Below are 15,454 nucleotides of genomic sequence, written 5' to 3' on the forward strand. Positions count from 1 at the left end.
ACTAAAAACAGGGCAGCAAATATCAGGATTAATAAATAGGAAAAAAGATAACTTAAGTAATAGAGGTGGCAGACTTCCGCAATCTAAATTCATATTATAACATAATTAGAGCAGGATTCTTACTAAGATTAATTTCATTAGATTTTATTTTTTTTGCAAAGTTGTTGATAAAACTGTTAGACTTATTATGCAAATGTCATTATCCATCTATACAATTTGGCAACCTCAATTATTGTCCAATCAGAAGCTAGAACTTATCATCAGACAATGCAATTTTGTCCATGATCTTAAGTTCTTAATAGAAGATGGGAACCCCTGTCGTTCTTCCATAATTTAAATTTCAGATAATTTAAAATCATATGAGTTTAAGTTTAAGTTGTCTTGTTTGTAGTGAGAATCAAGTCAGGGAGATATTCGAACTTGGAAAAAAAAGAATTAACATATGAGTTGCAAAAAGCTTAATAAGAACAAGCCAGGAATGTACCAAAGTGGCAGAATTTGACTTCAAGGGACTGATATAACAAGCACAAATATAAAGCCTGAAATCTGGTACATACAACAGATATGCACATAAGCAACATTCTCAGGTTATTGCAGACCGCAGTGCAAGTACAACCAGATTTATAACATAAACACCGAGCATGGAAATTATTGGATTTTTGACTTGACAACCAAGAAGTTAAAAATCAGAAATTACAACAAAACAGACCTTAGAATAGACTTCCGTACGTGACAGAATCCACACATAATTATACAACCACATCTTGCATCAAAGAACATAAGATCATTTAAAATCAGTGTTAAGAACCACGATGACTATTTAAAATCACCAATTTTAAAATCAGACGACAGAAGTAGAAACCACCAATTTTAGGATCAATAATTTTAGCAGTTAACAAACGTTTCACAACCGAACTAATAATTATACAAAACGACAGAAGCCACCAATTTAGTGTCAAACTAAATACATAGTTCTATAATAGAACTGAACTTCTATTGTTTCACAACTAAACTTCTATTGCTTTACAGATGCAATGGTGATCACAACAACATGCCCTTATAAATTAATAATTCAACAGGCCATTATACATATATACACTACTTAATACTCACAACAATCAGCCTTATAATACAATAATTAAATTCAAATTCGACATCTACCAGACAACACCAGAAAACACAGTACTCAACATGAACAATTAGATATTGCAGATTAAAGAAACTCCAGAACTACTAATTATGAGGGTCACAAAACTGAACAATTAGCAGAAAATCAGTTACCTTAAACACAAGGATCATTGTCATCTTTAATGTTAAGCCTCGTTATATCCTGTGTAAGCTCATCGAGTGAATAATTATGGAAAACTACAAGGGGTATGAAACAAAGTACAAATTAAACACTTGGTTAAATTTCTAATCATGAGTTCAAATCAATAAAAAGTAGATATGTACCTTCTTGGTTAAATTTCCAATCACGAGTACAAATTAAACTCTCGACGATGTTGTGTGCCAAACAACTACGATATTGATTCAAAACTTTAAGACCTGATTTTAACAACCGATGTATCCATATCTTTTAGACCTTCTTGCACAATCAAATTAAGAATATGTGCACATCTAATATGAAAGAACTCTCCTCTAAAAAGCAAAGCATTCCTCAAATTTAGTTGTGTTCTCAAAGTACCAACAAATGCATCATTACTTGAAGCATTATCTAAGGTGATACTAAATAATTTAAATTCGAGGTTCCATTTACACAACTTATATATTTTATCAGAAATAGTCATTCCCGTGTGTGGTGATGGCATGTATGTAAAATTCAGCAATTTCTTGTGCAAAACCCAATCATCGGTTATAAAATGAGTCGTGATAGTAATATACTCATCAGTTGCAACAGAAGTCCATAAATCAGATGTTAAACATACTCTACTGCCACAACTTTTCAACATGCTTAACAACTTTCTTTTTTCAGTTTTCTAATTAAGTAATATATTATTTCTCAAGGTATTTCTACTCACTAACGTAGCTCTTGGGTTTGCATATGCAAAGGCCTCTCTAATGCCCTCGTATTCGACAAATGAAAGAGGTAGATTGTGTCTTACCACGGCCTCGGTTATCTTATCTATGAAAATCTTGGGATCAAATGCTCCATTATGCATCAACATAGATCCTTGACTCTTCGAAATTATCATTTGCCCAATATCGGAAGAGGTCACACAAATTTTTGATGCTTCAACAAATTTCCCGTCCCGGTTGTTGAGTTGTAAGTGACTGTATAACCGCACTTCTTGCACTTGGCTATATCTGGCTTATCTGCAACACTTTTAAAGAGGTCAAATATATCTCAAACTTTTGACCATTTTCTTTTAACGCCCTTACCCTTCTCTTTCTCGGGTTTCACAGAACTTTCCGTTTCTGGTCCGGTTTCTTCATTCTCCATCTGGTCTGCCTCGTTATCACTTAAAGATTCATATTGCTATATAAAGAAACCAATTTATTGATATAAATAAACAAAAATGTTAAGGAATACAAGATTCGAAGTAATTAAAGAACTAAACATATAGGAAGATAGAATTAACTCAAAATAAAATCTAATTAGATGACTTGTAAATTGTAATAAGAAAATTTACCAGATCATTTGAATTTGGATTATCATCTTCGTCCATGTCTATTCTTACTCGTAACCCTAATATTTCGTATACCTCTGTTTCTTCTGTTTTTCTTTGTCGTGTATTTCGTGTGCGTGTAATGTACACTCACAAGCACAAGTCACCAGGCCCAAGTTCCAGCCCAGCCCAAATATCATATTTTGAAAATGATGGATAGTAGTAGTGTGAAAATAATAATTGGATCTTGGAAACAATAATAAATTTTGAAAATAATAATAAATTTTAAAGTATATTAATATTATTTATTTATTTATTTATTTATGTCGTGTAACTCGTTTCGTGTCGTGTACCAAGGGGTAAACACAAAACCGACATGAAATATTTGTCATATACTTTCGTGTTCGTGTACTTTCGTGTCGTGTATCTAAAATTCAAAATCAAACGTAAATTTTTTTTGTTATTTCGTGTCGTGTGAAAAATTGCCGGGTCTATATCAAATAATAAAGAGAATGGTGCTACAGCACCATGAAATCCCATGCACTTTTAGCAAGATAGTAATCCCGAAAAATATGACTTAGAGTTTCCTCAGCAGAACTACCGCAAGTACAAATTCATATTCGGGGAAGAGTTCCGGTAAGACTTTTAAAGGTCCAAAAAAGAGATTTTACTATTCAAAAAATTCCTAGTAGGCAGAATACTCAATTAAATTTTTTATATTAATGACAGATAAAGTTGTGTTATTACAAGCGGTCATTAATAATTTGTCAGTATATTGGTTCAATCTTTTTCGCATACCAGTACGAACTGGGGATGATGATGAACAAGCTGGAAGTTATTTGAAGATAATTCTTATGGGGAAAGGGAGAGAAGTACTACTAACTCGGGTAGAAAAATTTATTTGCTCAGTTGACATAAGATTTGTGCTTTAAAGGAATAAAGGTAGTTTGGGGATAGTTTTACTTAAACAGAGTGTATGGTCTTAAAACGTATATAAAAATTAAGTAATGATGAGCCGTTAAGGTGTATGACCTTAAAACACATACAAAATGAGGCAAAACTGTACAATTTAGGTTATATCAACAATTTTAAACACATGAGAAAATGATGTTTTGTTTTATTTTTTATTTCATGTAATTTTTTATTTTTGAATAATTTATTAAAATGAAAATTTATCCTTTTTATATTTATTTATAATTTAATAATATAACATTAGGATTTATATGTTAATGTAGAGATTCAGTTCTATCAAAATATTATTATAACTTTGTAATCATAATAAGTAATTACGTTCAATAATTTGACTTGTAATGCTTATTATTATTAACCTTGCAAGTAATTTAGTATCCTCGTTAATCTAATTTATAAATTTGTATATTTATGATTAAAACAAGTTAATAGTAAATAATAAATTAACCTGACAACCAAAAAAGTAATTAGTGAGGAATTTTTCCCTGGATCCCCTAATTAAGGTGTTAATTACAAACATAATCATGTGCATAATTACGGTTAGCTAAAAATATGTAGTATTAGAATAGTATAGATGGTAATTAGGTATGATGACATAACTAAATCAGCTCAGGTGAAGAACACTGATCACTTGTATTTCTATACGAGTACAAATAGGATATTTTCACACTACTGATTATATACATATAGATAGATAGATAGATAGATAGATAGATCACGGGTACAACATGTATATCTATTAAACCCTTAATCCTCTCTTGTAGGGAAAAAGACTATGTTGATGGCTTTTGATACCAATGGGACAAGACAAACAGCCAATCCAAGAAAGCTTCTGGAGCAGCAGAAAGTTGAGGTATATATGTTTCAAATCTCAATTCTCTCAAATTTCAACTTGATACCAAGATCAAGGAAAGGGTAGCCTTACATTGATTTTATATGCATGCCCCCCCCCCTATGCAATTTTTTAGATGGCTTATATATTATATATTATATATATATATTATGTTTTTCTGTTTATGCATGCTGCTGTACCAATTCTATGTTCAATTTGGTATTCATCGATTAAGTAATGACTTGTTATAATCTGATGTAGTTGCAATGATTATTTAGCAGGCTCCTTTTTTCCTTTTTTACTTGCCCTTTTTTAATTTTATTGTGGTTTTCCCCGTTTTCGGTTTATGATGATAGTTTTTTCATGTTTTGGCCGAGAATGTGACTTTGAGTAGAAATATTTGTTAGGAGTAATCTTGCCTTTATTTACATGCATCTGGTTAGAGTGATGCAATGTTTAGGTCTGCGTATATATATATATATATATATATGATTGTATATATGTTTCTATGTAGGCATGTCGTATCAATTTGATAATGAATTTGGTGTCCATTGGTTTAGGTACCGACTTTCTATATCATGATTTACCTTGCTGGAATATTGTTTTTGACCCTTTCATATTTTTGTAGAGACTTTTCATTTATCTTTCTGTTTTGGGTGATAATAAACTTACCAATAATTTTTTTTTCCTGCCAGTAATGTTGCTCTATATTTACATGCATCTGTTACATTATATAGTTTTTGAGTCTGTATATATATATGACCCCATGCATGTTGTAACAATATCAATTCGACTTACAGGTTTTTTAGTTTTGAAGTTCAGTAATCAGTTTCTATATATTATTGTGCTTAAAGTGATTAGTTTGGAGGGTTTTCTTTTGTTCTACATTATTTCATTGTTTTTTGGCATTAAGCTAAAATGTTATTATGTTGTCTAAATACTTTTAAAACTTTCATGAAGGTAAGGAGTACCGAAGAGGGGTTCCAAGGTTCATGGCACCAAGGGACTATCATTGCTACCGAAAATTTAGTTAGATGGGTTCAGTACGATCACCATTTATTCGATGTAGACACTTCAACCAAATTTGTTGAGCGTGTTGAAGTTCCTTCAGTTGTTGATGGCATTGTTAACAACGAAAAATTACTGCCTAATTATCGTGGATGGATACGACCATTGTCGCCTCCATGTGATTTTAATAAATGGTTTCTCCACTATGGACAGTGCGTTGATGTGTATTATTCAGATGCATGGTGGGAAGGGGTGATTATAGACTATCAAGATGGTTCACCGGAGCGGAATGTTTTCTTTCCAGATATTGGTGATGAAATGGCAGCCCTCATGGATAATATGCGTATTAGTCAGGACTGGGATGAACAAACTGGACTCTGGAAGCCTCGTGGGAACTGGCTCTTTCTTGAATTGATCGAGGAGATAGAGAAAGATTGGCCCATTCTTGTTTCTGTTAAGCAAATTTGGTATGATATGCGGGCCAGAAATGGATTTGACAGTTTAAAGGAGTGGACTTCTTGTTTGAGTGATATGTGGAGAGAATTATTGTTGGAGGTAATTGTGGATAACTTTAAGCTTTCTGTAAAGGAATTTTTTCTGAATCTGAGCTCCTCGGGAGATATATCAAATAATTGTGGTCAATTAATGGAATTAGATGGATCTATTTTGGATGCTTTATTGAAGCATAAAAAATGCTTTGTTGACTTTCTTGCCGTTGTGCCCGTTGGTAATGGCTTCCTAAATAGAAATGAGTTGATGCATGATGATGAAAAGGAAAAGTGTTTTCAACCTTCTGAAGAGATCAATCGGGACGTATTGGCAACTTGCAGGAAGTTAGATAGGGTGGAGAAAACACCGCTTCCTAGTTCAGTCAAATCCACTGATGAAGATATAGCATGTGTGAGTTCTCAAACAATGGCAATTGTACCTTTTATGACTGGTGAAAATCCTAAGGGTAATTCCTTTACCAACCATGAAGAATCATTCAACACTAGTCATGAAGTGTCCATGCCAAATAAGAACCATGTTTGGATTCCTGCTGGATCTGACATTGTTCCTGATCCTGAGTATTGTCCTGATGCAGTTGACGAATACTGCAGGTTGTTCAAGTCTAGGCATAAGCAATATCACGGGGTTCGATTCAATGTCTGGAAACATCTTTTATTTATGGGCTGGAAAATTGAGTGCAGGAAAGATAAAAAAGCTAGTGGTAGACAGAGACTACGATATATTGAGCCTTGTTCTCTTGGAAGGTCTTTTACATCACTTGTTAAGGTGTGTGAGTATTTGATGACAGGAGATTCTAAAAAATTGTCTCCCTGTACAGACCTTGATAAACCAAAAGAGAAAGCAGAAGACAATTGGGTGCAATTTGGCCTCCCCAAAGCTGAATATCACGAAGATGCTGTTACTAAATATATTAATATCAGCAAGTGTGGATGTCAACCATCAGAGGAACATATGATAAATGTCTTGAAACATATCTCTTTTTTGGGATGGAAATTTGAATGCATTAAAGATAGACAGATATATCGTTTTAGCCCGCCAAATGATGATGGCAGTGGAAAAAAATTTCCATCGCTTTTTGAAGTGTGTCAGCATTTGAAAAAATCTTCTTCTGCCATTGTTCCCTGTTTTCCTAAAACTGTGCAAAATAGTTCATCATTTGTAGCCCCCTTATCTCCAACTGACCACTCACAACAATGCAGAAGTGTACTCGTAGGACCTTCGCCTGATGATGAATTGATATGTGAACCTGAATACTGTCCCCAAGCTATTATGAGCTATTATTCATTTGCAATCAAGGAGAAGGGTGACTTTAGCAAATGGGACACAGACAACATCCTCAAGGATATGCAACTGAAAGCAAAGAAGCACCTGTCTGCTGTTGGGTGGAAACTATATTACTACAGGGCCACAAAAAGAATAAGGTACAAGTACAGTTCGCCTAGTGGAAAGTGTTACTCTTCACTTCGATCAGCATGCAAGGGCTATATAGATGAAGAAATAAATGTTGGAAAGCTGGCAGAAGTACAACTGGCTAGGGACGGTCGGAATATACCATTAGCGAGTAAGGAGGTTCAAAAAGAGTTTCATTGTAAACATGAAAAAGAACGAAAGAGTAAAGCTCTACATCTTGCCTCTTTATCTTCAAGTTCTGTTACAAAAGAAAATAAGTCAAATAAAATCCAATCTATCAAGTCTAAAGATAATTTGAGCAGTGCAGTCTCTGTTTCCGACCGAGTGTTGCGGTCAAGCAAAAGAGTTCGCGAGGTGGTGGCTACATCTTTATCGCACAAGAATCCTCGTACAATATTGTCTTGGTTGATAGACAAAAAAGTAGTTTTTCCCGGGGATAAAGTGCGATATCGCATTGGAAAGGATTACAAGACATTGGCAGAAGGTATTGTTTCTTGTGATGGGATCAGGTGTAATTGCTGCCAAGAAACTTTTACTCTGCGTAATTTTGAAGTTCATGCAAACAGTACTTGCAATAAACCATCATCCAATATGTTTTTGGAGGATGGTAGGTCCCTTCTGGAGTGCCAGATACAATTGAGACGAGATTTAAATGCTAGAGGCTCCACTAGAGGGCTACCGGAGGTAAAGGGTAAACAAACTGACAATGAGACCGACTGCATATGTTCTATCTGTCATTTGGGGGGTAATTTAATATTGTGCGATGGATGTCCATCTACATTCCATAAACGTTGTCTTGGTTTGAAGGTACGTCTATTCGAAAGTCTTACTCCATGTCTTTAATCGTCTAGGTTTTCCTTTCCCATTTCTAGTTTCTATAACATATTCATGGATAAATTACTTTATGTGGAATTTGATTTTTTTACTGCATTTTGTTGATATCTAGGGGGTTCCGACTGGTAACTGGTTCTGCCCATCATGTTGCTGCAAAATTTGTGGCCAGAGCAAAAACAAAGGGAACATAGATGTATTTACAGATAGTAGTGTTATCAACTGTGATCAGTGTGCACGTCAATGTATGTTAGCTAGAATATGATGTGATGAGTTATGTATTTCATACCACATATCATTTTCATCTTCATTATGTTATATCTCTTTTTATGCATAATTGTTATGATACAGATCACATCGGTTGCCTGAGGATGAAAGGTCATGTGCTGGAAAGTTATCCTAAAGGATATTGGTTTTGCAATAGAAAATGTGAACAGGTAACTATTTTTATTTGAAATTGTCTAGAATACTGTTGTGATATAAACCAATAATGACATACTCCAAATCTTTGCAAATCTATATTTCTACATGACGTTTTATTTGTGTAACAAGAGGATACCACTATTACTGGTATTTGGTTTTCTTAGCATTCTAAGAAACACAAATAAAGACTGATAACATTTCAAATAGTAAAAAAATTCCATATGAAATCATTGAAGGTTGATTGTCAGGATGGTCATTCAGTCTAAACTTCAACTTGAGGACAAGAGAGTTGCAAATATAGAAGGAATATTGGTAGAGTTAGGGTATTGCTCTGGAGAGGTGGAAGAATAGGAGGTTTGTAAATAATGGAATGGGGGAAACAGGGTAATTAAATAAGCAGTGCCGGGTGTGTTGAGTATATGACCTTGTTCATTTAAAAGCCATGCAGATGCTTTGAGAAATACATGTCTGAGTGGTTGCATCTTGGTATAAAGCAGATATGTTTTTACTCGAAATTTCTGATGTGATCTATGCTACTTAATTGATAGTATCCGATACATCACATGCCAGCACAGATGTGATCACATGATAACTATGATTAGTCAGACATTTTATTTTGTCAAAATTTCGGATATGGCCAAGGCTATTTAATTAACTATATCCCAAACATCACATGCCAACAGATGTGGTCGATGTCATAGGTACACATTATATTGTGTCTAGAGAGGTGGATAGATACCAGATATATAGGACTATAGTTGCATGACCGGAACCCTAGCTTGATTGCAAGTCGAAAATCTTGATAGATTTTCCTTCCCCTTCCATAATCAGGTACTAGAGAGGAACGAATGACATACGACTGATATAAAGAACGAAGAAGTTGCTTCATATTGACTCTAGGATTTCATAAATATGGAGCCAACGAGTTCAGTTGAACAATGTTTTTTGGCACATGTAGATAATATCTGTCATTTTTTTTCTTCCTTGATTTGGTCTATTTCATGAGTTAGTATTCTGGTTGATTGCACTGAGAGGGGTACCATGCATCCATGCTCCCTGGAAAAACATTCATGGTATTCCCATTTTCTTGTCAATAAATTGCCTTTTAAATTTCATAAATTTTGGTCTAACACATTTAAAAAATGCTAAGATATTTTGTGTAGTATTGTACATAGTCTGTTAAAGGCAAAAATATAAATAGGTTTGGCCAGTAAAGGCATAATGTTAAAAGTAAAAACAATTCGGTGGTAATGAACCTCATTCTCGTGTCCTCTAAATGTTCATCACCTGTTTTGATTTCTGCGTATTGATTATGTAGATTTCATTGGGACTTCAAAAGCTTCTGGGGAAACCAGTTCAAATTGGGATAGATAATTTGACTTGGACTTTACTCAAGTACACAAAGCCTGATAAATATTATCATGATCAATCCGATATTGCGGATTCGACAGAGATCTATAGCAAACTTAATCTTGCTCTTGACGTGATGCACGAGTGTTTTGAGCCCCTCAAGGAACCTCGAACCGGAAGGGATCTTGTTGAAGATGTTATATTCAATAGATGGTAGGGCTAACTCTCTAAGAATCTATTATGTTGCCTAAAAATGCCATAACTTTCACTGTTTATAATTAGAATTTTGTTAAAATTAATTGCCTAAATATTGCAATTTCATCCTGTTTTTATTTTCCTAAGACAGTAGAATGAGATATTAACCGTGGTAATTGTGTATTTTCTAGACAAATGTATTTGACATTGGACCACAAGAAACGTGTCTCAAAGTTTTGCACCTATTTGTTATTGTTTTAGCATTATTACTGTTCCCACTTCCCTTGGGAACTATAAAAAATAAAGTTTATTAACTCAAAATTTGGAACTTAAGTGGATTTACTAGCGGTTTTGAGGTGAATATTACCAAATTAATGTGAAACTTGTGCTCAACTGCAGTGATTGATTCAAAATTATGACGCTGCCTCTTTTCCCTGATTAATTATACAATAATATAAAAGCCTGCTACTAATAATTCACAATTTCAGGTCTAAGCTGCACCGTTTGAATTTTAATGGGTTCTATACTGTACTTCTGGAGAAAAATGATGAGCTAATTACTGCGGCTACTATTAGGTATCTATAATTGCATATTATTCTTGAGTGTAGTTTGGACCTGTTACAATGATCTAAAACTGCTTGTTTTTTCATTTATAAAGAGTTCATGGTGAAAAGGTGGCAGAAATACCTCTTGTTGCTACACGTTTTCTTTATCGTAGACTTGGAATGTGTCGTGTTTTGATGAATGAGCTTGAAAAGGTAATCCAATATCTGCACATTATTCTTATTCTGATTAGGTGATTCCGAAGCTTTACTGTTCTTATTTGCTTGTTGTGGCGGGGTGTAGCCGTACAGGGATGTGTTGTAGGAAAAATTGAGTTTTTATGCAGTGGCAAGCAGACTCCTGTGTCCCTTCAAACAATTTAATTATGAATCATTATCATCCAGTATTTCTATCTCTAAACATTAAGATGTGACCCATCAAAAGTCTGTTTAGCTATAAGTCTCTAACAATTATTCTATGATGTGCTTAAAATTTTATTTCTATTTTGGTATTCTTTTGCTTGAAAAACCAAAGTATTCTAAGATGTTTATAATTAAAAGTCTTAACTTAATAGTTTAGCTCTGTAAAAAAACAATCAGCTTCAAGTGTTTGATTAAGTGGTGCATGGGCTTTTAAATGTAAATATACTTTAGGCATCATTGAATTAATGCAATGCACTAGTGACTGACGAACATTTTAAATTTGAATTTGTTAATGTAAGATGAATTTTATGTGTACAAGTGTAATAATTGACTTTTGTACTCCAGAGCTTTCTTTATTTCTTGCTCGAATAGCGAAAGATAGTTCCGGATGTGATTCAACCTTATTTTACATAAAAAAAATTCCTTGATGAGTTCATAGTTTGAAATTAATTTCTGTAATGGATCTAAAATATTTTTATGCATGACTGATCATATGTTTATACATAATGCACTGGAGATAAACATATATGCGGATCAACTGTTGTCACAGTTTCAAGTCTATATATGAAATCTTCTTTGCTCATAGGTACTCATGAAATTAGGAGTGGAGAGGCTAATTTTGCCTGCCGCTCCAACTGTGCTTAACACTTGGATCTCTTCATTTGGGTTTTTAAGGATGTCGCCCTCCGAGAGATTAAAATTTTTGGGTTATACTTTTCTCAATTTCCAGGGCACCACATTGTGCCAAAAACCATTATTGACGATGCCCGGCATAAAATCAATTCCCCCAGGTGTGTTTCACTCCATTTTCCTTGCTTATGCTAGAGTATAATAGCTCTTCTTTTTAAGATGTATATTACCGCTCTAACCATCGTTGGACAGGTCTTGTTAAACAATATTCTGATGTCATTAGTAGAGATGATATTATGGACATTGAAGGGAGCAGCGGTGTGTCTGAAATACTTCAAATTGATCGATTCGAAGACAATGGAGCTGTAGGCCAAACCTCTATAAAGTATGTGTTCTTTTCATTCTTGTTTTTCTATTTGAGCTTTGCAGGAAAAGGTTTTTTTTTATAGTCTGCACCACTAGCTTCTTGCTTTTACTGTCAATCAGATGATCAGTTGTTTTGGAACTATTGACTGTTAAATGAGTCGAGGACAGTGATCAGTTTGTAAAGACGGAAAATTATGTTATGAGTGGTAGTTAGAAATAGGGACAATGTGGTTTATTCCTCTTAATAGCATATTAAGCCGCAGTTGTAACGTGTGATCTGTCTCATCGACTTTATCAATTTGATTTAAGCAATTTCTTTACTTTGCAAAACTGTGCTCTTCTTTTAAGATAATATAGTTGGAATAATAAGCTGAAGCAGATTTTTTTTTTTTGTGATTTCTTCTAGTCCCGGTGGTGGTTTTTGTTATGGTGACAAAGTTGGTTCAGATCATTTGGTACTTCCCATCAGCCATTTGCTATGTTTGTTCGTATAAGCATATTTCTTTTCCACCACCTCCTCTACTGATATTATGTGTCATTTCTCTTATCAGGTGAGTCAACCAACTGGTTTTGAATATCAACCTTCTCAAAATATTGAGATCGGTCTTGAGAGCTCAGGTGAGGAGTCTGACTACAAAGTAAATAAGAACTACAGAAATGGTCAAATTATATGCTATAAGAGGAGAAGGATATTAAAGCCGGTTGGAGTTGAGGTCAGTGGACTTTAAGTGCTTTTTGTAACAAATGTAACTCTATCCAGTTGGAATATGTAAAAATAAGTGCAGATTCTTCCTTTGCCAGAAAATTATAAAGGAGAGAACCGTAACACTTTAAGCTTGGCCTTTAAACTTGTTTACGAGTTGAGAAGTAGTTGTGGATACATATGAAGCTCAATATATCTTCTTTTGTTTCCTTTTCCCTAAAGTATCATCTAAGAATTATATAACCTGTAGTACACATGCATGTACATGCATATTATAATATGATTACTGATTAAACTGATTCGTTTACATGTCTCACCTGGAATGCAACTTGATATTTATAGTTGTAAATTTATGAAATTCTAGAATCTAGACAGTTCTTGCATGAATGCTGATGAGTATGTCAGAAGCAGAGCACCTAATCATTTTCACATTTCACTAAAAGGCCTTTAATATTGATATCCAGATTAGTCATTCATGATAAGTAGCAGTAGCATTAGATGACATATTTTCAAGAAATGTCCAAACTTTTAGTTAGTTTTTTATAAGAGGTTTTTCTTGAGGATTATGTGCACCAAAATCTAAATGAAATGAGTAACATTTTCGCTAAAATATATAGTTATGTGCATTTCGTGTAAATTCTCATACTATATATAAACTGATTAATTTAGCTACTTATGGCATAACATATCAGACTGCTTCTGCGCCAATGTTCAGGACTAATCTCACATTTTACAAAGCATATCATTTTTCGTGTTTATGGTGTCACCAATATTCAGGATTAGAAGTTTTATTTGTCTCATTTTTCACCTCTATTCAGTAGTGGTGTTTGTTAAGTAACCAATCCCCAAAACCTTAAGGAGGCCTCAATTAAATTAAATTATATTCAACACTTCCCCCTACTGGTACAAGTGGGACAAAAGCACCAAATAAAAAAGCTCAAATACCATGTTAAGCAATGAACTATCTTCAAACCTCAGAGTGTTAGGCGGAGGCCTTAAGTGGATCATGTTATATATTTAAGAACTTTATTCTATTTGCTCAAAACATTGTGATTTCTCAAATTGGCTCTTTATTGGCATGTATGTCTTACATCTTTTCCTTTTTTATCCATTATGGTTTCATTTAAATGATTGTTTTTGGTAGTACTCTGTACATGATGAACGTATTTGTTGGTTTAGGTTGCGAAAATATAGGAGAGTGGGGAGGAGGAGAATGTATCTACTCTTTTATAAATATATATAATTTTATTTTCCTCTCGGAGAGCTAACAGTTTAAAGTTTCATTTGCCCCTGCTTTTTCTAGGGTGACGCATCTTAAAGTCCTAAACAGAGAATAGGTACAGATGCTAAGTCTTTCCCTTCTTCTTCTCCAGCCTTGCGCTGTACTTCTAGAGCAGGTCGTTCAATTTATGCTCATAGAGATTTGGAAAGATTGGAAGATGCAATGAGATAACAAGGTGGGCTAACATTAGGCTTTTGATTGTTATGCTAGTATACAATGTTGTTTGTACTTGATTTGTTTTTTGAGTAGATAAGTATCCGTTCAATGTGTATGGAAGATTGTGTTATTGGACAGTATCTTGTTCGATCATGAATGCCAACTCCTAACCTGACCCGTAGAGTCATTTCATGAGTAAGCTGTTCCCTTCTCTAAGTTAATCGCACTAACACCCGCAGACATATTTACCAAGTTAGATGGATATATATCTGTATATCTATCTTGCTAATATCATGCATACTACCTGTCAGCATCTCAATTTTTTTAATGCAATTATTGATGTTTTTTTTATTTTTTGTACTCACAATCCATTAAAAGTCGCGGAAAGTGACCGCCCCTACCAGGCTAAGCCGGCTCAGCTGGGTGAAATTTCTGGCAAAAATTGAGACAGTTGTTATTGCTACATTTATGTTGCATGGTAGTGTTCTTATGATCTTATCTAGGACATGGTGATATTCTCAAAAGCAGCCATGGGTCTAATACACACATGATTTGCGTTTCTGGTGATAGAAAACGTATGGACTATGGAGTATTAATATGGAATGGCCAATTTGCATGGAATTATTACATTGACTCTACTTTTTTGAAATATTTCTCACATCCTCTAGTTGCAAAACTTAACTTTGTATGATGAAATGAAATAGAAAAGACAGGAAGAGTAGAATAAAATGTATCCTATCCTATGCATGGAGACGAAGCAAAGAACATTGTTTTATAAAAAGTTAAAGAGTATCGAGTTTGGTAATAAAGTGCTAACTCGTTGCACATCTAGTATATGAATGTTGATGAATCAAGCCTCCTGTATTCACAATTTTTTTTTTTTGGTTTTGGTTTGATCACGAAGTTTAGAAAAGAATCCCACTTTGAAGCGCCTACCATAACATGATAACACAGCACCAAGCCAGTAACAACTAGAGCTGGCCAAATGTGCGGGTTTGAACCGCACATTCGGGACCGGTTCGTACGGAAACCCGTAATTATTCGGCCCGAACCGGACCGGTTCAAACCCGCACAATTTGTTAAATCAATCGAGCCGGTTACGAATGTAATATTGGAGAACCGGGACCGGCCCGTACTAACCCGTCCACACGAAACCCGGGCGAGTTGCACGTGGTTACAGACCCGCACAGGCTCGCGGGTGTGCGGCCTTGAATCTCA

General features: G+C 34.4%; 1 protein-coding gene and 1 long non-coding RNA gene across 8 annotated transcripts; one reads left to right on the forward strand and one right to left on the reverse strand.

Moving 5' to 3' along the window:
* Positions 1 to 384: 384 nt before the first annotated feature.
* Positions 385 to 2,723, reverse strand: LOC141663840 (uncharacterized). Its single transcript, XR_012551685.1, has 3 exons — positions 2,631 to 2,723; positions 1,282 to 2,476; positions 385 to 546 (listed from the first exon to the last, which is right to left on the reverse strand). It is a non-coding gene; the product is annotated as an uncharacterized LOC141663840 (long non-coding RNA).
* A 1,350-nt stretch (positions 2,724 to 4,073) lies between these two features.
* LOC141663839 (uncharacterized) lies at positions 4,074 to 14,993 on the forward strand. Of its 7 annotated transcripts, XM_074469671.1 has the most exons (13): positions 4,074 to 4,188; positions 4,340 to 4,428; positions 5,368 to 8,142; positions 8,282 to 8,411; positions 8,518 to 8,603; positions 9,908 to 10,152; positions 10,623 to 10,709; positions 10,793 to 10,892; positions 11,686 to 11,890; positions 11,982 to 12,114; positions 12,502 to 12,550; positions 12,647 to 12,808; positions 14,102 to 14,993. In XM_074469671.1, exons 2-13 carry the CDS (start codon positions 4,351 to 4,353, stop codon positions 14,114 to 14,116), a joined length of 4,065 nt encoding a protein of 1,354 aa, XP_074325772.1. In that variant the 5' UTR covers positions 4,074 to 4,188; positions 4,340 to 4,350; the 3' UTR covers positions 14,117 to 14,993. The 7 variants fall into 7 exon arrangements, 5 of the variants coding, with proteins under 5 accessions (XP_074325772.1, XP_074325773.1, XP_074325774.1 ...); XM_074469672.1 differs by lacking the exon at positions 4,074 to 4,188 and having other exon boundaries at positions 4,205 to 4,428; positions 11,775 to 11,890; positions 12,016 to 12,114; XM_074469673.1 differs by lacking the exon at positions 4,074 to 4,188 and having other exon boundaries at positions 4,205 to 4,428; positions 11,830 to 11,890.
* Positions 14,994 to 15,454: the final 461 nt, after the last annotated feature.

This window comes from Apium graveolens, chromosome 6 (genome assembly GCF_009905375.1).
Source record: "Apium graveolens cultivar Ventura chromosome 6, ASM990537v1, whole genome shotgun sequence".
Taxonomy (NCBI): Eukaryota; Viridiplantae; Streptophyta; class Magnoliopsida; order Apiales; family Apiaceae; genus Apium; species Apium graveolens.